At 39.9% G+C, this 16,303-nt stretch overlaps 1 protein-coding gene across 1 annotated transcript; it reads right to left on the bottom strand.

The window, feature by feature from the left end:
• Positions 1 to 6,446: 6,446 nt before the first annotated feature.
• On the bottom strand, positions 6,447 to 14,659 carry LOC111228179 (serine incorporator 1-like). The gene is made up of 10 exons (XM_022753983.1): positions 14,552 to 14,659; positions 12,398 to 12,559; positions 11,831 to 12,018; positions 11,579 to 11,658; positions 10,562 to 10,699; positions 10,069 to 10,238; positions 8,404 to 8,494; positions 8,058 to 8,211; positions 7,517 to 7,729; positions 6,447 to 7,417 (listed from the first exon to the last, which is right to left on the bottom strand). Exons 1-10 carry the CDS (start codon positions 14,588 to 14,590, stop codon positions 7,279 to 7,281), a joined length of 1,374 nt encoding a protein of 457 aa, XP_022609704.1. The 5' UTR covers positions 14,591 to 14,659; the 3' UTR covers positions 6,447 to 7,278.
• Positions 14,660 to 16,303: the final 1,644 nt, after the last annotated feature.

Raw genomic sequence — 16,303 nt, 5'->3', positions numbered from 1 at the left:
CTCCAGGGCTCATACTCCTCACCAAGACTAAACTAATACTGCCCTTTAAATACGTCTCTATTCATGGTGCTACAGACAGATTTATGGCATAGAAAAATATATTCCGTTTCAAAAATGTTGCGGTTGTGCTTTCAAAAAGGTTCACGAGGTCAATGTTCCCCATACCAGCAATCCTACAACAACAAAATGACAGGCTCCGCCTCCTGTGAGTGATTGATGCAGGTACACAGCATCACACCTGCCTGCTGGAACGCACAGTAGTGCACATTGTTATTGCCCCCCCCCCTCCCCCGTCTGCACATCCATCGTAAGGTGAAGGACAAAGCCGAGGGGGAAGAGAAAATGATAATAAACCGCCACAGTCGCAGCCACTGGCTTCTCCACGGAGGCCTCTGAGGAGAGAAACTCCCCTGTCGAGGCTGCGAGTGACACAGGAATGACAAAAGTCTGACCCCTTCACTACGGAGCGAGGCAGCAGGACGACATGACACACAAAAGAGGAAGCCTCCAGTTCTGGCGAAAAAGATGACAGCAGTATCACGTACTGCAACTGAAGGTCTTTACAGTAAAACAGGAATGAGAGAGAAATCACCTCAGCCAGGCCTGAGTCATTAAGTGCATCTGTTTGTTAAGCATTAGTACTTTCACTATCACCATGTTTATATGGCTGCAACAGACATCAGCAATGACCCATCAAATTCATATCAAGTTGATTAATCTATCAGAGTCGGTAGAAAATAAAAAAGGAAAAGAAAAGATGATTAATACTTTTTTTTTTTCAACATTTCTAAAGGAGAAAGTGCGAAATAGTCGCTGGTTTCAGCTTCTTTCATTTCAGGATTTTCAGCTTTTTTTCTGTATCATATCATTGTATTGTGCTCTTGGTTGGAAAAACCAAAACCAAAATTAGATTTTTTTTCCCTACATTTTAAAACAACAAACATTATCCACAAATGAAAATAATAATTATTCCACTGCTATTCAGGACCTTCCCTCCCAAGCTGATAATAGACAATATATCATAAGGATCAAATACCCAGTCAGCAGTCATTGCACCACTTTGTGCTCATAAATGTTATGTGCCAATGGAGAATTATTCTATTATTCTTATTCTAAATCTCATGATAAATCAGCTGCATTCCCACTGAGGGAAATGAGAGAAAAAAAAATGCCTTGTTGTATCAAGTGTTTTGCAGCAGAGCAATGTTGCAAGCCACAGCTGTCCTCAGATGCCCTCTAATCCAGCGGGCATCATTGCAAAGAGGAGTGTTTCAGGGCTGCAGAGTTGATCTGCACGGGCGGTCATTTTTCTTGCTCTTTGCAGCCACATCCTCATCTCATACATATTGTTTTGTTTTATTTCATTTTTATTTCAACTGGGTCACAAATAGGAAAAATAACCTTTTTTTTTTTTTTAACCGAAATCCGCTACAGCATGGGACGCTCAAGCTTTATCCACTTTGGCCACTACACTGACATCCAAATCAACCCCTCCAATTTAAGCTGAGTTGTGATTATATAATATTCTATTTGATCCAAACAACAACAAAAAAATACAAAAAAACGCCCTGAACGGGACTGTTTCTCACGCATGATGTCATGTTGGATTCCTTACAAGCAGGTTACGCAGAAATGTCCGAGCAGCAGGAAGGCGTTGTTGTGCGGGGCAGAGCTGGAGCCGATGGGTTTCGCTTTCTGTTGCGCGTGGAGAACGGCAACGCCAAAGTCCGTTCAAAGAATCACACATTTTAGTCTCAATGTGCTTTAAGTGATATATTTTAAAAACGCGAATAACAGCATTGTCTAGTTACGTACTGGGTGTACGTTCGGCATCCGTAAATTGAGTAAATATCGACATTTAGCACCGATTCTCAAAATGATCTCCCACCTAACAAGAAGTGAGAAATGGGGATAATAGGAATTATAGTGTTGGTGGAGGGTGGATTTGCCTGAAAATTATGTTTAAAAAAAAACGTCTTGAGTCGTGTTGTTAACGGGCATGCGCGCTTGGAGACGAATTAATAAATATTAAAGTGTCAGATTTTTTTGAATGGAGGCTGGTTTTTTTCCTACAAACGGGTCGCATAGCGCTGATGTAGCCCGGTGCCACATAACATAACACAACACAACACAACACAACACAACACAACGACGGAAATAAAAATAAAAGATGATATACACCTGTGTAAAAAAAATAATAATAATAAAAAAAAATTGGGGATTTTAAAATGGAGTAACTGGATAACAGGCGTTAGCTGCTGTTACCCCGAGACACAAAACACCTGCACCCCCCGTGGTTTTCAAGCCACAGCAGTAACAGTAACGGACGGTATTGATTAACAGATCACTCGTGTAAAGTAGAAGCAGGCTACTACAGTTCTTCTACATAAAGCCACAGTCTGAACCTCACAGTTGTGCTACTACAATCAACGTCAAGCTGAAGGGAATAACAAAGCCTCCACGTACGCCGTTTTCAAAATAAAACTGCATCACAAGCCCGAGCAATTCTACTCCTGCCAGTGTTTCGGCCACAGTTCCGCTCCGTATTTTAACTGCGATATTTTAACATCACATCAGCTCTTCCACGCGTCCAATTACTTCATTATTTTATACGCAATAAGACAAATTCAATGCGTTTAATTTTAAAACCTTAAATCATTTCACTTCCTGTGTCGTTATGCCCAATTCTGGCTCACTTGCCGCAGCTCACCACCACCTCCTCCCTCTCACAGACAATGAATGAAGCCAGTTTGGGGGTAACGGACAAGCCCAGGACCCCTCCAGGTAGCCCAACACCCGTCTAATGTGTTAGCCAAAAAGCACTACAGAAATCAGGACAACATCCCCTCTCAGCCCCGGTTCACCTTCACGTTAGCTGCATTTTTTATCTTCCCATTATGATCAAATAGCGACAAGAAAAAACACGTTAAATAATAAGAGCCGTGCGGCCGCCCCCGTGTAAAATGTCACAGTAAAACACAGCCACACAATACGCGATAATATGTCCAACAACGCTTCGCTGACAGCACGTATGAGCTTACATTACCTGCAGGATGCTCAACTTCACTTCTCTGCGGTGCGGCCACGGCTTCACGAGCTTCGTCAAGTCACACTAGGTTCCTTCAACGACAGACAGGAAATGTTCAAATGTGGCCTTCAAAATAAAAGCGGAAAAGTACCAGCCTTTAGATGTTGACAGATTTGTAGCGGAGCTCAAAAATACTGAAGCAATATACACTATACATTCCTGTTTTTGAGGTAACTTGTAAACTTATATGTAGCTTTAACTGCTGCTTCAACTGTTTTCGATCATAACTTTATTCACGTTACATTTTTGACCGGAAACGCCGTATTTCATTCAAGCTAGCTTGATAAAATCATCTTCAGCAACACCTCATACAGCGCACAAGTTAATAATAATTATGCTAATATATTATAACACCTCTAGCTGCTAATATCTGGCTTTCTAACCTGTCAATCACTGTAGCTTTCTGCTTAAATAGTCCAGTTGTTACCAGGTCATAACGTGAGTGGTCCGGTCCAGATGCTCTGGTGGCAGCGACAGGGAATGAATCCTCCTGAAAGTTGATGCCGCAATTTACCACAGCGTTATCACCACCAACCACTGTCAATACCCGGGAAACACAAAACGTAACATTTCCGGGCACAACTTCTTCTTTTTTTTTTTAAACAAAAGCCAATGAATCTAATTACGTAGCCCTCAATTGTTGAGCTGAAAAAAGGAAGCATTTTTTGGTCAAGTAAAAACAACGTATTTTATTTTGTGTGTGTGTGTGTGTGTGTGTGTGTGTGTGTGTGTGTGTGTGTGTGTGTGTGTGTGTGTGTTGGTTTTAAACAAAATGGGAGACATGACAATGACAGAAAATCTTTACGTGTTAGAAAACTCGGGTCAGTTTTCTCGCTTAAATGAATTATTTTTATACACAATGTGAGGAATCATGAATCAAAATGCTGTAATGTTATTCAAAAAAATGGCCGAACGTGTCTTTTGTCACATTTCTGCGCAATTATTCTGAAGGTAAAGTCAAAGGAACTTCCGGTTTGTATGTGTCTTATTCATATGAACTTGACTACTGTCAGCATCCCGCCACAGCTGGAGCGCGAGACAAACACGCTGGTGCCTCAAACCATCTCGCACTACCGCGAAACCCCGCCCCCTTACAGTAACATTAGAAATAAAGATAAATATAAAACCCCAAAATCTGTACGGGAATTTAAGACTTTAACAGGTATTTATGTATCTTCTTAAGTCATTGACGCATTTTATTGCTATTATCATTATTACTATTATGTTCTTTATTGTTTTTCATAGTATTATTTTCAGTTATTTCATATATTTAGAGTTTTAGCAGTGTAAAATGATCTAATGAAACATAAAAATTAATATGCGACAGATGCAGCACAAGTAGAGGATGAATCGTAATAACAGTTTTTGGGTTTTTTTTTTTTTTTTTTTTTCAGCTGAACATGATCTCATTCTTAATGTGGTTTCAAAATCAGGAGAGTTGTACTCATCAATTATTCAACAAATATGTGATTGTATAAAATATCTTATTGATTTGAATATTGAATTTTAAAACGTGAAACATTCCTTCTAATCACACCGTCGTCATACTCCAGGAATATGGGATGTATCCTGACAACATTTGTCCTCACACACTCAAAGCTGTGAAAAATACAGTCATCTAATGAAGACTATTGGGGCTGCCCATTAAAACCCTCCATGTGGCAGGGCTACATTTAGCTTGTTTTTTTTTTTTTTTTTCACCTGGGTTGCCAGGTGTTTTGAACCCTCCGGGGAGGAGGTGTGTCATTGCTGTTGATGATGATGATGGTGATGAGGATGACGAATGTGCAGGTCTCCCCGGGCAGAGCCCAGAATAAACAAACCACAACAGGCAGAGGAGCAAGGTGAGCCCCCGATAACTTGCTTATGCAACTGATCAGAGACTCATTCAGGATTATATAACAGCATTAGGTCAGTCTGCTGCTCACAGCTGAGCCAGGGTCTACCACTGTCACCGTCACCCACAACAATATGGGCCAAAATCACAACGTCAGGCAGGAATATAGTGTTTTATAGATGGTGTGAGTGGGTGGAGACGGCGTCAGGATTGTCAGAGTCTCCGCATCTAATGTCAGTAGCCACTAAAAAGTTTGTCATGCATGATTAATTAGACCAATGACAGATTACTAACATAACAATGTTCTGTATGTCAACAAACCTGTCACAGCATAGAGGCTCTTATTGCTTGCTAATGTGGACTTTTAACTTTTAACTCTGTTATTATAAAAAAAAAATCAAATTGAAGAAATTGGATTCTAAAAATAAGGTCATTTCATTTGTTGTTCATTATTCTTCTTTAAAGCATGATATATTTATGAATAAATAAGCAGTGATCAAGTTAAAAAAAGAATACTTTTCATCGTTGTTTATTAAAAATTTTACACCCAAAAACCTGCTTTGTCTGGACTGCATGTTGTGGATGGATCAGTTTTTATTGACAGTGATCAAAAAGTATAATGAAGTTAAATGAGGATTCAGACTGATTATCAAGATAAATCTAAAGGGTAAATCTGAAAAATAAACCCTTAATAATGTCATCAGGGAAATGCAGGATCTAGTGTTTTGGGAGTTTGACCCACACTAAGGACTAATACTATAATGATTTGTATTTCAACATGTGCGTCTCCCAACTGTATAGAAGAATTTCCGTTTAATCCGTTTAATCCATCAGTATGACTGTTATGTGGTGCATTAGATGTATTGCAAATACATTTCAGTCTTAAGGCCAAGACATAATTAACTGCATTAACACATCGGATGCATATATTAACACATTATCTGTGCGCCTGAAGGGACTGGTTGTACTGTGATGAAGGCAAACTGGTTTTTATTCGTGATGTGAAAGGCACAAGTAACAGGAGGAAAAACATGCATGAGTAAGAAAAATATTATAATGTTACTGTGTGGGTGAAGGTGTGCACAGTAACGTTGTCTGGGATTTGCTTTCAGACGTCAGATTTCAGACACTGGCCATTTATCGTTCTTCCCCAACACAAGCCCTGAATGAATTTTGTTAAGTATAATACAGTGTTGTGTTCAGGCCCCCCCCCACCCACCCGCTCATGCTGATCTTGTGATAGGGGTAAAGCACATTCCCTCTACATTACTTGCCAAGTGTGTGTGGGTGTGTGTGTATGTGTGTGTGTGTGTTTGTGTGTGTGTGTGTGTCTGCTACACTGGGGAATCCTGCATAGAGGGAACACAATAAATCACATTTTAGCAGGATCATGTGATTAATGGAGGGAGGGCAGTGAGGCACTTGGAAATACACACTGACCAGACTTGATGACATTTTCTTTGCCGTCTCTGAAGAAAACAAACCAATTCACAAGGTCGAATATATAAAAAAAACAAGAGGTTTAGAAATCTTACACCACATACTTTATGTTAGAATCAACTGTATATAATGAAATCTGACTTGATGGACAACAGACCCACCTGCTGGACAGAACCACTGTTTACACTCTGATTAAAGACATTAAACAGAATGTCAACTTTATTGATTATAAAGAAAAGTGAACATATGTTGTTGAAGAGACTTTACACTGAAAAGTGAACATAACTACTTTAAAAGATATCAAAAATGGTCCCTGTGAATAATTTGTGTGTATATAATATAATAATGCGATCTTGTTATAAAACGGGTGACTAAAACAAAGCTGTGCAATAAAAATGCAAAAGTAGAAAAGTATATCTCATAATTCAGACTGAACATTTCCATAAAATTAAACAGATTTAAAGGCAATGATTTTTTTTTTTTTTTAAGTACAAATACAATGTAAATGTAGTGAAAGAAAGCCAAAACATGAATTTCCCACAGAGATAATTTAAGATTCATTTGGTCTTGTTGTATAAAGGCATGTAGTGCTCTCAATTCTCATATTTGTATCAGTGGACAAAAAATAGAAAAATAACCTGAGGCAAAAAACAGTGTGTGATTAAAGCTCAACTAAGCCTCTGCAAAAATGAAAATTTCAACGAGACAAGAACCCACATTAACGTTAACTGTGAATTGTGCAATGGCTTAGGGGTCAAAAACAAAGCACATTAACATTTCAGTTTGCAACTTTAAATGTGGAGTTGTGAGTAAAATCAAACATTCAAGCTGGATGATTTGAAGCTAAAGCTATCTTCCCTTAAGGTGCAAACAGCAAGAGGCTATCGACCAATGTGGAGAGACTCTACCGTTTTCAGTTGAAGTCTCTGTCGGGGAGCACCAGCGGAGCCACCAGGGTCCACAGGTAGAGGGCCAAGCCGAGCCAGCTGGAGCCGATCTTCACCCAGACGGCCGGCATGGTGGTCTGCATGGCCTGGTAGTCGCTCTCGGGCCTGGTGAGCCAGGAGCGGAGTCAGAGGGAAGTCAGTGTCGGAGGAAAGTCGGCCGTGTCTGAAGGAGTTAGTCAAGAATAACAAATAACCGATACTTACTTGTACCAGTTGGTGAGGGTCATCATGATGTAGAGAGAGGCCAGAAAGAGGCTGAAGTGGAAGAAGGAGTAGCTGTAGGTGACGGCCTCCTCTTCGTTGTCCACAGCCCGTCGGACTCCGTCCTCCCCTGTGGCCTCCTCGTCAGCGGTCAGACCCTGGCCCTCCTCAGTCTGCATTAGCTTGTTCACCTGGGTGTTGTTGGAGGAGCGGATACTGTGGTGGTGGTGGAGAACACAGGAACTCAATACATATCTGAAATATCTGCTTCAGACGTTTGTATTTAATGTTGCAAAAGTTGAGCAACATCATTTCCAAATAAGCATTTCTTTTGCAGTCTTCCTGCACCGACAAAATCTGCATACTAAACTAAAACTCACACTCTTCTGCTGGTAATGTGAAGTTTCTGACAACAGCAAAAAGATGCAACTTGCATTCAGTGAAGTACCCATAACCTAAAAGTGTTTTAACTTTCTAAACAAGTCTACTTCTTGTAAAATCAAGTCATGATGACATGAAAACACCCGCGGTGCTGATGAAATACCTGGCATAAAGAGTGCAGAACAAGAAAATCATCAATCCCACAATGCCTTGCGCGTCCCACCACTGGACGTTTCCAGGGGCAGGAGCAGGCCCCGGTGGTGGAGTTGGACTGGTGCGCTGGACCAAACTCAACAGACTCGGGTTACACTGCCGGTCTGAAGTTGGAAACAGAAAACAAAGTAGACAGTTGACAATATGACAAGTGATTAAAGCAACAGCAGCTTGCAGTTCTAATCACAGTTTTAACCTTTAACCGTTTCCTTTGTACTCCTTCTTAAAGTCAGTTAATCTGGTTCCAGCTCTGAATAACATGCAGCTGTGTTGTGACTCAGATTCATTACACTTACTGGGGTTGTTGGTCATGGCTGACCAGGTGATGTACATGGTGTAGAGGGAGATGAGGGAGGCCTGGAGCAGGCCTGAGCTGGGCTGAGCCTCCTGTGGAGACACGGCGTGGGAGGAGTTGGAAAAGAAAAAGGTTTGTGCCAGTAAAACAAAACTTTCTTTGCAGGTTCATTAATTTTGTTCCCGCTCACAGATAACAAAAGGTCACAGCTGGTACAAAATGATCATTTATTATTAGCTTGTCTTCTACATTTAGAATTTAAACAGCAGGTGTGTATACAATGAAACTGAGTTTACTGTGGAATATCACTAAAATGTTCAATGAGTTGTTAAATTAAAATAAATTAAGTTTAAGTTTGAGGTATGTGATTCTATGTCAAATCAAAAACAAACAGGTTAGGTTAAGTTACACTGAAAACCTCAATGCAACAAAAGGGATCACACCTGTGATTTCCATTTCAGGCCAATTGCATGAACAAGGTTATAAAATAACCTGTGAGCACCACAGCGTCCTCGGTTTAGACCTGGGTTGTATCTAATGCAACACGGCTCCACGGGGTATTAAACCGTCTCAACAAGTCAGACAGCAGATTGTGCAACTTCACAAAGATGCGGTGACTGAGCATGAGCTGAAACACAGGTGCAGCAGTGGTTGAGAGGTACAGGAAGTGACATACTGCTAATAAGAGAGTTAGCAGTGGCTGTCCTCAAAAAAATAACACCAGGCACAATCTTCTGTTAACTCGGCCTTGCATTGAAAAACAGACGGTACGTGCTTCTGACTTGTCTGTGGAAACTGGTGCTTCACTGACTGATCAGACAGTTCTAAAGGACATTGCATGAAATCGAACTCTATGGACGGCGTCCAAGAAAAACATGATTGCTCAAAAAACGGCACAAAACTGCACGTTTAAACTTTGCCAAAGAACATGAAAAGAAGCTTGATGAATGCTGGCAGCACATTCTTTGGTCAGATGAAACCAAAATAAATTTGTTTGGATCAGATGGTGGCCAGCATTTCTGACATGGACCTGGCCAGGACTAACAGAGTGACTCTGTAGAGCTGACCGTGAAACATGGAGGTGGGAGTGTGCTGATATGACACAAGAGTTTGTCAAAGTGAAAGTTACGACCTGGCCAAGTATGTCCCCTGACCTGAGAACAGAACAGCTCTGGAGTATTTTAAAACAGAACATAGAGCAAGAAAACTGCTCCAGGAAAGAGCAGCTGAAAAGAATCTTCAGTGAAGAACGACACAACATCTCTCCACAGATTTGTCCAAGACTGGGACCATCCATGCACAGGAGGATTTAATCTGTCATTAAGAATAATGGCGGACATACAAAATATCAAATAAAAATAAAAGACTGGAATCTCACTAATAAAGGGGTGGACTGACTTTGACAGCAGTTTGTTCTTTAATATGAACCTTTCATCATAGTTTAATTACTTAACATTTCTGTTTTTCAAATGACTTTGATTCATTTTACTACTTTTGGCTGACACTAATAAACTCATGTTAAATTTGTAATTACTTAACATTTTAGTGATATTAATATAGTGTGTTCTCCCTGCTGTTGTATACAGTACATACATCACAGGCGGACTTTATACATGAAGGATAAGAGAACAAAATATCAACATTTAGTAACTTCAGTCTACATTACCTGAACTTTGGGAAGAATGGCCACGATGGACACGATGATGCAGAAAATGAAGTTGAGGCTGATGAAGACCTTGTGCTCCGTGCAGTCGTCAGGTTGGATGTAAAACATGTAGAAGAGCACGACGGCAGTGAAAGCCAAGGCATAGTTGATGAAGGTGAAAGACAGCAGAGCTGCAACACCAGCAAAGAGCAAAATCATTACACGCTGAAACCTGAGGGTGAAACTGTTAGTTAGATCACAGCATCAGACAGTTTCCAAAAAGTCACTTCAGACAATGAAAATTCAGATGTGGCTTATTTCATGTAGTTTTATTAATGATATATCTGCTGTATAATTTTTCAGTACTACGGTTCTTGTAATGTGATAAAACTGCAAGGGGATATTATTTTGTAATAAAAATGGGGAGAATATTTACTGGCAGCCCCTAAACAAAAAACCTTAAGTTTTGAACTTGCAGGTTTATTGTTACAGGGAGAGTGTGTTGCCTTTTTACCTGCAAACCAACACTTGGTGTTTCCGTTCTCTGCCTTATCCAGCCAAGACTGGTTCCAGGAGTGGGCGAAGTCCACCAGCAGGATGAGCTGGATGATGATGAAGATGAAAGAGCCCCCCATGCCGAAGTAATACCACACTGAGGGCAGACAGAAAAATCTTTACAAGGTTACGATGCAGTGCCAGAGGCATCAGTTTTCAACACTAATCTTAAAGCTGAAGGATCCTCGGTACAGAACGCAGCATCATAGTTCAAATCAGTTCTGCTTATAAAAACTGGTGTTTAGCTTATTTAAGAACAACAAACATCAGAATTGACTTAAATTCTTCAACACTGCTATTAATCACATGGAGGGACTCTTTACTTGAAGGTTACAAGTGGTTATTTACCATGAACACAGAACACATAGACCACCCTCCTTCCCCCCCCCCCCTCAAAATCAGTAGTCAGTCAAGTATTGAGCCTCAAAAACTGGTTGAAGTCTTACTGTGACAAGGGCTGGGTATCAACAGTTTTTTGATAGCGTCTATCTTGTCTCTTCAACCACTCAAAGCGCTTTACAATACAAGCCACTTTCACCCGCTCACTCACACATGCACATAGTGCTTGTACCATGCCTTCAACACTTTTCTATCACACAGTCACAAACTGATGATACATCAGGGGCAATTTGAGGTTCAGTTTCTTGCCCAAAACTCTGACATGCAGACTGGAAAAGCCTGCGATCAAACCACTGATGATTAGTGGACGACCCCCTTTACCTCCTGAGCCATAGCCACCCGTTGATACTTGGCCCAAACACACTTTATGTTGAACCATATCAAGCTCTAATTTTGACTCAAGAGTTGCAGATTTAAACTTGAAACAAGCAGTGAAGTATCTTATTTGTCAAAGGTGTGTGAGCTGCAGGAGGATTTAAGTGAAATCTAATCTGGCAATAAAAAAAAAAAAACATACTACAACAACAAATTTGGCTTCAGTCTGGCAAAAACTCTAATAAATGTCCGGGCTTCATACCTGTAGTAAAGACGCCATCAGGAATGAAGAAAGCTCCCACAGTTATGCCAACCAGCATGAGGAATTTGAAGAACCAGAAACTGAGAAGGAAAGTTATTCCAAGTATGAATGAAAGGAACAAGAGTGTTTTTTTTTTTTACTCAGTGTAAACACAATCTTTAGAAGTGCAGTTCCAATGTTTGGCCACCAGAGTGCATCATTCTCTCATCATGCAACGCTGTACTGAAGAAGTACTGAAGCAGCAGCACGAACCCATTTTGGACGGCGGCTCGGGGGTCCTTGCTGCTGCGCACTCGGATCATGATGATGGAGAAGAGGAAGAAGAAGCAGGCCATGGCGAAGCACATGCGGTACACTGACTTGTAGCCCACGATGATGTCACAGTTGACCTTGTTCTCTATGCCAGGTATGGTTGACCCACCCATGCAGAAACCTGGAATCTGACAATGTGAAAACATACAAAGGAAATAAAGGGGCAGGCCAGGATTACAGTGGCTCATCTAGAAAGCTTAGTAGTTTGGGAATAGCTTTAAAAAAAAAAAAAAAAAAGATTCCCGTGGGACATCTGGTAGAAAAACAACAAACACATAATCCAAGCATCCATTCCAGCTGCTACCATATCACTCTCTCTGGCTTACAGCCACATGAATGCAATTTGAATTATTCTCCTGTATTTACTTGATTTGGGAATGATATACGAGTTCAGAAGATTTAATAGAACTTAGGTCTTATGATATGATTAATGGTACCTGATGCAGCAGTCCCGCATCCCCCATGTGGATAATTAAATTTGATCTAATCTAGTCTCATCTAATATACCTTTTTAAGATGTTCTTCCATGCCCGGCAGAATCATAATAATAGACACAAAAGTCCCGAGCAGCAGCAGGAAGGAGAAGGCCAGGCGGCTCACGGTGGAGTTGTACGTTGAAGGGCAGCATGATGACAGGAGGCAGGGGGCCGAGCCGCACAAACAGGACGCCTGAAGATGAAGCGAGGGAAAGAATTAGCAGGGTGTTCATACTGATTCATATTTTATGAAATTCAGAGACAGGGCTCTGGGTTGTGGGATAATCAGCATAATGCATGCATGGCTTGCAACGACTGTGGATGAAGGGGGGAAAAAAAAATACAAAACAAATAACACTGTGTCTGCTGTCGGGGCAACCATAGTCTTCCTTCTGCATGCTTCTAGAAAAGCAGATATAAATGATGATTCACAGTGGCAGTAATCAGGCCTGTGATTAGAGCTTCCGCTATAACAAATCTCTCCCTCTCTCTGTTTCTTATCCAGAGCTGCAAACAGGATCACAGAGGATTCCTGCATGATTCAGATGCAGACTGCTGAGAGGTGTGTGAAGCACTGAGGCAGAGACTGTAGCTGAGATCAGCCATCCTTCGCTAAACATGAGTATGTGACTACACAGGCCTCTGGTGTAAACACTGCATCCCTGACGAGAAGAATCCAGTTTCCATGGTTCAGGCTGGCCTCTGCCATCCTGCCTTGGCAACAATAAACTCTAATCTTTAAACTACACAAATACAAATAACTTTAGCTAAGAATAATACAATGAGCTAATAGTGATAACAGTGGGTGTTCAAAATTACAGTGCCCGATATAAAGAGCTTTTTCACAAGTTTTATTTCACAACACTGAAAAAGGCTGGGTATTAAACCTCAATACTATTCTGGTACAGACTGAAATGTGAGTGATTTATGTCAGAATTCTGCCAGTTTGTACAATAACTCCTTGTGTTTAAGCACCGTTTAACATTTGAAAAATTTTGCTAGACAAAACAAGTTTTGTAGCAACACATATTTATACTCCTAAGGAATCAAAAAGAGTTACTGTCTTGGTTGTGGTACTAAAACAAAAGGTATTGTTATGGCACTGGTACCAAAAATTGCAACTCATGCCCAGCTCTAATACTGAATTGCAGTAGTGGATAGTAGATAAACAGAAAATATCAAAATGAAAAATAATCTTTATCAATCAATTTGACTTAGCTCTTCCTGCAGCTGTTCCATACTTTTAATATTAACTGCTTTTATGTGTTTTTCATTAGTTCTTAATTTAGATAATTCTAGGATTCGTTTTTATCACTGTCAAAAATCTCATATATATATATATATATACACACACACTAAGTATTTATACTGTGATTCTATGCTGTAAAATATAAAACGAGAAACAGTCCAATGGAATTAAACACGACACATAAGAATCATATAAATCATATAATATAAATCGAGGTAAGAATGATTACAATGGACAGATCAAGTTAAGAACAACAAACACAGTGACGCCCTTTTCAAAGGCATGGCGTAAGATACTGAGTAAAACCCGGAAATAGCGCCTTCACGAGAACACTTTGCAGATCTAACGCGTGTAGTCTTAAAGTCTGTTCATATTAACCTTGCTACTTGTTGACTGTAAGAACCTCTGAAACTTTAATCGACAAACTGCCCTTTAAGGTAACTGTAAAAAAAAAAAAACAAGAAACAGAGAGACGTCCCTTCTGTCACACCAACCCATAGTCATCAGAAATCTGGTAATTCACCCGTCTCACGTGTTGGTAATGTTACATGTTTACTGCCTCAAAAGAGGTTTGTCAACTTTAAACGGTGAAGAGACGCTTCATTTCACTACGTTGAACGACGGGAGGACGGTTTACAAACTATAAAACTTTACAGCGACTTCATGGAATGTGTAATATTCATTTAACAGTAATGAACAATAACTAGCATTCACGTATTCATTATAAATCTTGTGTCAATTGAGGCATGTACAAACATTTACCGATAGTTAGCCGTTTTTTAAGCTAGTTTCACGTGACGTCATGCCATCGAAACCAAAACAAGCTAATGTTTTGGCTAAACAACGCACAAACTTTGCTAAATTAACCAAGAAAGTGTGAAAATGACGAGTGTACGTATTAAGTGAAGTAACCGTGTAAAGTAAAAGTATACTTACACAACTGGCAAGGGAACTCAGTGCCAAACAAGCACCCATGTTGATTTAATTCACAACTCCGATGAAAGTCGCAAACGCTTGAAAAGTCCAGGAAGAAACCAAGTTAAAAATAGTGACGTTAAGTCAGTTAAACACAACAGACGGAAATCCGTCTTTGCCCTTCAAAATAAAACATGTAACACATGTATCCACGTACACTACTTGCTTGTGACATACATCCTAATGTGATGTCAGTTGTTTCAGATTGTTTGATTATGCATTTTGGACTAAATATCAATATGGAATACAAATAATCCACGAAGTGTTATGATAAAGTGTTGTTTTCTTTGTAGACAACGTCTGTGTTTACGCTCTCAGTTTTATTTTAATGGCAAAGTCACTCAACTTCCGACACTTTTTGGGTAAATTTTGCACAAAATACATCTGTGAGTTCAGTTTACACAGGGCGTTGGTGTTAACAATCAGGAGCCTTTATTTTGCCTGTTGTAGAGCAATGTCTCCTATTGAAAGAAAGCATAAGATATTAATTTTAAACAATCAACAAAACGGAAAAAAACCCCACATGTATATAAACTATTATGATGTGTGGTATATCTGTTGTAAACAATGGTAAGAACAATCATATTGACATTGATTTTATCTATTACTCATGCTATTGTAAAAAAATGTTATTTCCACTTTTATTCCCACCAGTAATAAATATTCATACACTGATTCACAAATAGGCTACTGCTTGTCCTCTAAAAGACGACTCGGTCTCTGGGGGACATCCTCTCTGTGTTTACAAATAGGAAACACAAGATGTCATGGTGACAGCCAATGCATAACTTTTTTTTGTGTTTTTTGCTCTGTTGACAGTCTACCAGCCATGAACCTGTGCTGTCATTGCAGAACCTGCCATTCCCACCCTGTCCAGCAGCGATCAGTGTTCAGCAGCGTTTCCAATTATTCCTCATCGTTACACTTCCCACCTGCTCCAACGCCTCTGGTGGAAGTAATATTCACATCTTTTACTTAAGTAAACCACAATGTAACCATACTATAGTAAAAATATATTATTATTGCACTGTACAATTATTAATTTTAATACATCAAAGTATAAGCAGCCTTTTTACTGTTGTAGCTACCAGAGGAGCTAGTTTTAACTACTTTATATACAATTAGTGTTATTTATATTCAAATTTATATTTATTTTTTGGACTTTTGTCTAACCTATGCTTGTTGTGAAATGTTGGATAATCTGACCTCTTTGGCCTCAACAGTCAGACACTGAAATGGTCAGAGGATCAACTGGTGTATCTGTTTACAGTGCAGCCACACAAACTCTTTTAATAGTCTGTCAATAATAAGCTTTTTTACAATATGACAGATACATTGCATTTCCCGCACTACTAGCCCACATCCACAATAAGATCACTGGTTAGCCACATTTTATTGCCACCTTGGAGCAAAATAGGAATAATAATGATTTTGTTTCACCAGAGGTAGCACACAGTGAGCAAACAGGAATGACGGTGAAGGTCAGGCAGTGAGTTTAAAGCAATAGGGGGCGAACCGCCATCTGTCTGTGTCTAACCTTCAGAAACACAGTGAAGGTGTTCACCTGTGAGTAAATGATTTCAATGCAAAAACAGAGCCTCCACTTCTCCACGTCTTTATTTCCCCACAATCTAAAGAGCAACAGATTTATAATATCCTCAAAAGACTCCAGAATCTTGGTTCCAGTGGGTTAAAAGATGATTTGATGTTAAT

The sequence above is a fragment of the Seriola dumerili genome, unplaced genomic scaffold, assembly GCF_002260705.1.
Source record: "Seriola dumerili isolate Sdu_G_001 unplaced genomic scaffold, Sdu_1.0 BDQW01000202.1, whole genome shotgun sequence".
NCBI classification, from domain to species: domain Eukaryota; kingdom Metazoa; phylum Chordata; class Actinopteri; order Carangiformes; family Carangidae; genus Seriola; species Seriola dumerili.
This window is presented reverse-complemented; position numbering and strand designations above follow the sequence as displayed.

What these genes read in the sequence shown, in the direction of transcription:
- LOC111228179 (XM_022753983.1), bottom strand. Translation starts at nt 14,590, where the DNA reads ATGGGTGCTTGTTTGGCACTGAGTTCCCTTGCCAGTTGT. An exon ending in TGAGTTCCCTTGCCAGTTGT is followed by an intron (nt 12,560 to 14,551) that starts GTAAGTATACTT and finishes CTTCATCTTCAG; the next exon opens with GCGTCCTGTTTGTGCGGCTC. An exon ending in CACCAAGTGTTGGTTTGCAG is followed by an intron (nt 10,239 to 10,561) that starts GTAAAAAGGCAA and finishes CTGGTGTTGCAG; the next exon opens with CTCTGCTGTCTTTCACCTTC.